The 7,973-nt window shown below is 45.9% G+C and overlaps 1 protein-coding gene and 1 pseudogene across 2 annotated transcripts; one reads left to right on the forward strand and one right to left on the reverse strand.

Annotated features, from left to right (window-relative positions):
• Positions 1 to 458: 458 nt before the first annotated feature.
• Positions 459 to 2,423, forward strand: LOC119344368 (annotated as a pseudogene).
• Positions 2,424 to 3,745: 1,322 nt separating this feature from the next.
• Positions 3,746 to 7,696, reverse strand: LOC119344367 (disease resistance protein RGA5-like). 2 transcript variants are annotated; one of them, XM_037614825.1, is made up of 4 exons: positions 7,392 to 7,696; positions 6,348 to 7,212; positions 4,313 to 5,872; positions 4,054 to 4,215 (listed from the first exon to the last, which is right to left on the reverse strand). In XM_037614825.1, exons 2-4 carry the CDS (start codon positions 7,196 to 7,198, stop codon positions 4,179 to 4,181), a joined length of 2,448 nt encoding a protein of 815 aa, XP_037470722.1. In that variant the 5' UTR covers positions 7,199 to 7,212; positions 7,392 to 7,696; the 3' UTR covers positions 4,054 to 4,178. The 2 variants fall into 2 exon arrangements, with proteins under 2 accessions (XP_037470721.1, XP_037470722.1); XM_037614824.1 differs by having other exon boundaries at positions 3,746 to 5,872.
• Positions 7,697 to 7,973: the final 277 nt, after the last annotated feature.

Genomic DNA, 7,973 nt, shown 5'->3' on the forward strand with positions numbered 1-7,973 from the left:
CCCCCCCCCCTTTGAACCTTTATATACGGAGGCAAGGGGCACCCCTAAGGACAGAAGTTGATCCACGTGATCATATTCTTAGCCGTGTGCGGTGCCCCTTCCACCATAGTCCTCGATAATATTGTAGCAGTGCTTAGGCGAAGCCCTGCGATAGTAGTACATCAAGATCGTCACCACGCCGTCGTGCTGACGGAACTCTTCCCCGACACTTTGCTGGATCGGAGTCCGGGGATCGTCATCGAGCTGAACGTGTGCTAGAACTCGGAGGTGCCGTAGTTTCGGTGCTTGATCGGTCGGGCCGTGAAGACGTACGACTACATCAACCAAGTTAACGCTTCCGTTGTCGATCTACAAGGGTACGTAGATCACACTCTCCCCTCTCGTTGCTATCCATCACCATGATCTTGCGTGTGCGTAGGAATTTTTTTGAAATTACTACGTTCCCCAACAGAGAGTGCATGGGTATGTTACAAAACATGGTTGCAATCCATCTCTTTCATTGTGAAAGACTGCAACTTTTGTTCAAACGCGGTAGGTCCTTCACTTTTCCAAAACTGAAGGAGCTTACGCTAGAACACCTGTTGGATTTAGAGAGATGGTGGGAAATTAAGGAGTGGGAAGAAGAAAAGATAATATTTCCTCTACTTAAGAAGTTGTTTATTAGGCACTGTGGAAAGTTGGCAGCATTGCCGGAAGCACAACAGTTGTTTATCGGGAAATCTGGAAAGCTGATTGCGTTACCTGAAGCACAGTTGCTTCAAGAACCATGTAGTGCAGACTATAGATTGGTACGCTCACCATTTCCTGCCCTAAAGGTACTCAAATTGGAAAATTTGGAGAGCTTTCAGAGATGGGATGCATTTGAAGGGACTCAAGGAGAAGAGATATTGTTTCCTCGGCTTGAGAAACTATCAATTAAGAAATGCCCAAAGCTGACAGATTTATCTGAAGCACAAAAACTCGGTGTATTAGAAATTGAAGATGGCAAGCAAGAGATCTTCCATTTTGTAGATAGATATTTGTCTTCGCTGACCAAACTGATACTGAAACTAGAAAACACAGAAATAACATCAGAGGCTGAGTGCACTTCAATTGTACCTGTGGACAAGGATAAATGGAACAAGAAATCCCCACTTACAGTTGTGGAGTTAAGATGCTGTAACTCATTCTTTGGATCAGGTGCACTAGAGCCATGGTACTATTTTGTACACATTGAAGAGTTGGAAATTGTTAGATGCGATGTGCTCATCCACTGGCCAGAGAAAGTGTTCCTAAGCTTGGTATCCTTGAGAAGTTTAGAGATTAGAGAGTGCAAAAATCTCACTGGATACGCACAAGCTCCTCTTGAGCCATCACCATTTGAAAGGAGTCAACACCTGCCACGTCTGGAGTCTGTTCGGTTAAATGATTGTGCAAGTTTGGTAGAGATGTTCAAGCTCCCGGGATCTCTCAAGGAAATGGATATTGCTTGTTGTCGGAAGCTTGAGTCCATATTCGGCAGGCAGCAGGGCATATCAGAGTCAATTCAAGGGTCTTCTTGCAGTGAGGCAGCCGTGCCCACAACTGTATCAGAGTTGTCATCCTCACCCATGAATCACTTTTGTCCATGCCTAGAAATTCTAGAGTTACTTGGATGTGGAAGTTTACCAGCGGTTCTACATCTTCCTCCGTCCTTAAAGACCATATTTATTTCTTGGTGCAGTAGTATTCAGGTCCTGACATGTCAGCTGGGTGGGCTTCCAAAACCACAAGTCACTACTTCCATAAATGTACCAGAGCCACAAGTCACTTCCTCCTTGTCTCCAATCTCTAACTATATTGTCCTGTCATAGCATGTTGGGGGGTGTCCTCTGTCTGCCCACTTCCCTCAAGTCACTGAACATTAAGGACAACAATGGGCTGACATCACTGGAGGCTCTGTCGGCACAACACTTCCCATCGTTGGAAAAACTTTGTCTTAGAAGATGCAGAACCTTGGCATCCCTACCGAATGAACCGCAAGCATACAGGTCTCTTCAATATCTTGAAATTAAAGGCTGTCCAGCTATAAAGAAGCTCCCTAGATGCCTGCAGCAGCAACTGGGCAGCATGGACATCCATGACAAAGAACTGGATGCCTATTATGAAGGTATGCACGTTTTTCTATCTTTCTTTGCCACATTTAGCCAACAAATGCAGTCATCCATCCCATCCCATGTATCATGCCAATAGGTTTGTAGACGTTTGCTCTCCATTATTTTGTTGCTATGTGGTATAAATTTCCATGTTACAGTAGTTTGTACGTGTTTGTTCTGACATCATTTGTCATGTATACAGTGATAGCACTTGAACCAAAGACATGGAAGGAAATTCCAAGGCTAGTCCATGAGCGGAGAAAGGCTGCTCGAGAAGCTAGGGAACTCAAGCAATCCATGCAGGAGTAAATAGGACGAGAATTACATGAAAGGGCATCGATTTTTTTTTTTTTTTTGCTTCAAATAATGTACTAGGTTATGTCATGATTGTAACCATTTGGCTTGGCTGAACAATGCCCTTTATCTTCTCCAGATACTTGTAATGTGGATTAATTCATATCCTTCAACATTTGCCAGGTTTAGTAGAAGTTGGGATACTTACTTTGTGAGCTATATATATATCTAGTTTGAGTGTCGTTACTTAGTTGAGACATTGGCCTGTAACTCGTTGAGACACTTGTTCCTTCATCTCCTTGTCTGACAGGGAGGACTTTCTGATTGTGGAGAAACTAAACCAGTACTCCATGGTTTTCTTTGGTTGTGATTTTATCTGCTTCAAATTACGCGCTTGCTCTGCTCTGAAGCAGGATCTAGTAGCCCAGGTTGTTGTTGGGTTGTGATATTGCTAAGCTGTTGCGGTGGTCAGATTATCTGACATTTTCCAGCTCCTATTTGTGGTGCAAGTTGAGGAACTTATTGTTATTAATATTTTGAGTCGAGTTGAGGAACTTATTGATTGACTTACTTTTGGTTAATGTCAATGAACTGGTGTGCAGGTGCCCGTGTGATCAGGAGACGGAGGCCACAGAAAGGAAGCGTTTTGGCATGACCGCCTGGGAGTGTTCTGGTTGGCTGGTATAGACTTGTGATCTATTTTTTCCATGAGCTATTTTAGCAGCGCCCTAGTTGTTTCAGAGCTTTAATGTTGTATAGCTGACTTAGTTTACATTTGAGTGATGCAACAGGCAGACCTGCTATTTTTTTTTCATGAACAGACACTGAATAACCAGGTTGAACAAATTGTCTCAGGCGCCTGGTCACCAATCAGCCGTCCGACGCCTCCTATATATGTCCTGACAAACCTGACTCCAAGCCACCACACAGTGACCCCCTTCGTGTGTTCAGACCTCGGCACTTGAACCTGTTCAGCAACTTATTTAAACTGGGACTGAACATTCAGCACTGCAGTCGTCGGAGATGGTCCGCGGCCGGAAATGCTAGCTGCTTGTAAGGGGAGGTGTATTCGTTGCCAGAAATTCTATTCAGTGGGTCTTCTGCTTTTATACTATACTACTGTCAGTATTAGCTGTTCGCTCCCGAGCTTCGTCAGGCACAACGTTGGAAGCTGCCGCCGGGGACGACCACCCTACATATCGCCGGTGACCATGGCCACTCGAGAGCCTTATTTCTCTGCTATGCCTGTATTAGCTGCTAGTTAACATTGGTCTGTAAGCTGTTCTGTTCGTTCTGTAAGCTGTTCTCTTTCTGACTACAGTATTATGTACAACCTCTGCAAGCTAATATAAGACGTTTCTTATATTAGTTTAAAAAGGGAGTACATCATAGCAATCGGATTAAAGCGATTAAATGAGTAGAATTACAACACACGGAATCATAAATTAAAGTGATACTAACAAGGACGGTCGCTGTGTCTTGTATGGTGGAGTAGCTGCAGGTTGGTTAGCTGCTGCACATTGCCTCTTCAGACCCTCCTGTCCAGTATTGGATGGTTGGGATGGACGCTTCTGATTTCATCCATCAAATCCTCCACACCACGATCCCGCCTCCAGTTCCAGATACTGACATGCTTGAGGCTTGAGAGGTGGAGCAATCCAGGGTTGTACTGCTCAGGCCATCGGAACACAACCAGTTTCAACCTCTGGAGCTTTGGCATGGCTCCCGGCTCGAACATCAAGCACGTCTCGCCGTGGAAGTTCAGCTTCACTAAACGCTGGAATCCTTGGCTGCTGATGACACAACTCTGGCGTTGGGTATAGAGCAGCAGAATTGTAAGAGAGAGCAGCATGGGTAGACTGGCGAGGATATTGACACTTTCCTCTCCCATTTCACGAACGTACCTGATGCTAAGGCGGGTGAGGTTGATGAGGGATCTGATCTGCCTTGGTATAGAGGGGAAATCAAAATTTCCAACCCCCTCCAGGAAGAGCCTCCGGAGAGGTGGAGGAGAGGAGCCACTCGGAAACACCCACGAATTTAAGAAATCAGAGCTTTTGATCCCAGTGAAGTGCAGCGAACGGAGGCTGTTTGCAACGAGCTTGGACAGAGTTGAGGCACACACTCTCATGTGATCTTCCTCATCGAGAACCCTATCAAAACCTAAAATCCATTTAATCTTCAGCGCCCTTAGTTTGGTCAGCTCCCCGAGCCCTTGAACAGACCTTACAGATGCATTACAGAGATTGATCCCTGATAGCTCCTCCAGGCATTGCAGATTCCCAATTCCATCAGGCAGCGGAGTAAAAATTTCATCCAGGAAAAGGCACACTAGTTTCTTTAATTGAACAATAGTTGCTGGTAGTTTCAGGATTCTATAACCTCTAAGATCTAATACCTCTAGATGTTGCAGATTGCCAATTTGTTCCGGAAGCTCGGTTATGGTTGTGTCGGGACTTGTGATCTGGTAACCAATGATCCTCAGGTACTTCAGTTGATAGAAACTTCCAATGTGTTCAATGTGACAGTTCTTAGATTTCACAACGCCTTCTATATTCAGCACTCGCAAAGCTTCACAATTTTGAGGCAGTTGCTTACCTCTAGGTCCAAATATATTAAGTGACCGAAGATGCGATGCATCCTTTATTGGCAAATCTGCAGCTTCAGAAGAGTTCAAGTGGAGGGATAACCAGCGAATCTTCCATGAAGGGTATTTACCATCCATCAACACAGTGACAAATTTGTCTTCCGCAGCTTGAGATGTAATAAAATCCAATACAATATCATGGACTCCGCAGATTTTCACTCTTGTGCCATCTGCCCCAATCTTTCTTGCTTGAATCATGCTTCTATTGATAAGCTCATTCAAATAGCTTTCTCCAAGCCTCTCCATATCTCCTCTGTTTTCCCCACCGATTAAGCCTTCAGCCATCCAATTCCATATCAAAAATCTGCTGTCAATGTAGTAACCCTCCGGGAAGACACTCAGATATAAAAAACAAGCCTTTAAATGGTGTGGAAGGTCAAGATAACTAAGCAGCAATATTCTCTTCATTTGGTCAAGTGGACAATCTTTCTCGACTGCAGAAGAAACAGACTTCCGTATTTTCGACCAGACTTCGACTGTTCTACTTTTGCTGGCTAATAAACTTCCTATACTGATTATGGCCAATGGCAAACCACCACATTTCTTCAAAATTTCATCTGCTACTTCCCGCAATTCTTGGGGACAACATTCCCCAGAAGGAAAGATTCTTCCAAAGAATAAACTGCGGGAATCATCAACAGTTAGAAGCTTTGCTTCATACATATGCCCGTCCATGTCAGCACAGCATGACGTTGCCACATTCTTACTACGTGTTGTAGCAATTATTCTTCTTCGCTTGTTATTATCAATAGGTAAGGCAAATTTCACATGTTGCCAAGCCGATGTGCTCCAAATATCATCAACAACAATCAGGTACCTGCATTCATTTGTTTGGGGAATGCATTAGATCTCCATTCCATGCAAAATACAGAGCATATTTTCACTATGCAAAGCAATTAAGGCGGTAGTTAGATTGAGAAAGCTGCGCAAGGAAAGGCCCAAAATTAATATGATCCCCATTGTTGTTAGAATAGTTTGCTTGGGTAGCTGTACATAAATGCTTGGTAGAGAGAAAGATAAATAAGGAAGATCTCACTTGACTTGCAATGCAAGCTGGCTTAACCTCAAAGTTTATACGCCTTATGTTGTGTATAAAAGAGAGTAGTGATCGTAGCAATGACGAGAGCTACACTCATAAGTACTCTGTGTTAATACTAAATTCTAATCTGCTTACATGGAATAAAATGTAAGGATGTTCTGGCTCGATCAATATTGATTGCCTGTTATCATTCATGAAACTATTTGAGACTGAATTAGAATACTTGAAGAAAGAGTAAATCAAGAATGATTACCTCTTGTCTTTCAAGTGTTCCCTGAGCTTGAGTATCAGCTGCTCCAGATCCCACATTTCTGAGTTGTTGTACTCTTCTTCATTGACTTGAAAGAGGATATGTTTTAAAAGCCTCTTGATGTCGGGAGTTCGAGAAACAGAGACGAAAGCCCGGCAATCAAACTGTTCTTGGATCTTGTTGTACACCTCCAAGGCCAGAGTGGTCTTGCCGGAGCCTCCAATCCCAAAGATGGCCACCACGTTTGGTTTCGCGTCTTGCTCCATCAGCCACCCAAATATTTTCTCCTGGGGGCCGTCAATGCCCACCGGATTTCGCACCGCCTCGTACTGCGTGCGTAGCCCTGCTTGGTCCAAGGGAACATGGGGTGGAGGCGGCGGGAGGCACTGGTCAATGTTGTACCGATTGCGCCGCTCACTCTCCTCGACGACCATGGCTTTGAGCTCATCGATCTCCTTCCCGGTCTGGAAGTCATCCCACACACTCTTGATCTTCCTCACGGCCTTGCTCACGAGGCCGTCACCCCCCTGGGACTGGGAGCCTCCATGGCCGCGGCGGCGCTGCATGAAGCGGTCAATGTAGTCCTCGATCTCGAACGACATGTCCTGCACCCTGTCCCTCCACTCCCTGGTCTGCGGGTCCATGTGCTCCTCCACGTCGGAGAGCCTGAGCAGCACGGCTTTCATGCTGCTCAGCTCGTTTCTCAGGTACTGGATGCCAAGCTTGACTTTCTTGCCGAGCAGGGCTGTCCCGACCAGGCTGCTGACCTCGTCGCCGAGCAGGTCATTTAGCTTGCTGATGACAGAGTTAATGGCTCCCGTGCCGATGCTCACTGCCATCTCTGTAACAGCCATGCCTATTGCCTGGCCTGCATACGCATCCATTTCTTTCAGGTCCATTCAAAACTAAACTCAAATCTTGAATCGAGACAATGGAACTGAAATCTTAAATGGGAGTAAAAAAATTGGAACTACAATCTTGAATGGGAGTAGAAGAGAATACTAACTAAAATCATTGGACTGCGCGAGCTTTCGACTGGAGACCCACCTGGAGCTTGGAGGCTGCTGCACTGACCGCCCAATCTCGTCAGCTAACGGGTTGCCACCTTGGAGTTCCCCGAACGGAGCAGGGACGTGGAAATCAGCGATGACGCGGGTCGGAGATCTGGAAGGGAAGCCACGGCGGCGCGGAAGATCTCCGAGCAAAGCCGGGACTAGAAGCCGCGGTGGGCAGTGCGGAGGTGGCGGCGCGGAGAAGTCGCAGCGGTTCGTCTCAACCGCCGTCGCGGATGCGGAGGCGGAGCGGTGCTCGTGGAGAAGAGGGAAGTAGCACTGTAACTACAGCCTACAGAGGTGGGAAGATGCTCGCTGGGAAAGAGCCACGGTGAAAGCCAAAAAGCTGCCACTTGTGGTAAAAGCTCGGCCAGCTCGCATCTCTCGATGGGAATGAGATAATGCCAGACGCGACCCACTTGGTCCGCACGACAAAAATACGCAGCCCAATACATTGATGCAAAGTGGCTCAATTTCGTGTTTTTAACCCTTTTGACAAACAATTTCAGAATCTGATCCTGGTTTGAAATTTTTTCGGGGATTTGACACTTTTGCTACTGCCAGAGCCTCTGGCGGT

Source organism: Triticum dicoccoides, unplaced genomic scaffold, assembly GCF_002162155.2.
Source record: "Triticum dicoccoides isolate Atlit2015 ecotype Zavitan unplaced genomic scaffold, WEW_v2.0 scaffold166596, whole genome shotgun sequence".
Taxonomy (NCBI): Eukaryota; Viridiplantae; Streptophyta; class Magnoliopsida; order Poales; family Poaceae; genus Triticum; species Triticum dicoccoides.

What these genes read in the sequence shown, in the direction of transcription:
- LOC119344367 (XM_037614824.1), bottom strand. Translation starts at nt 7,198, where the DNA reads ATGGCTGTTACAGAGATGGCAGTGAGCATCGGCACGGGAGCCATTAAC. An exon ending in GAACACTTGAAAGACAAGAG is followed by an intron (nt 5,873 to 6,347) that starts GTAATCATTCTT and finishes AAATGAATGCAG; the next exon opens with GTACCTGATTGTTGTTGATG.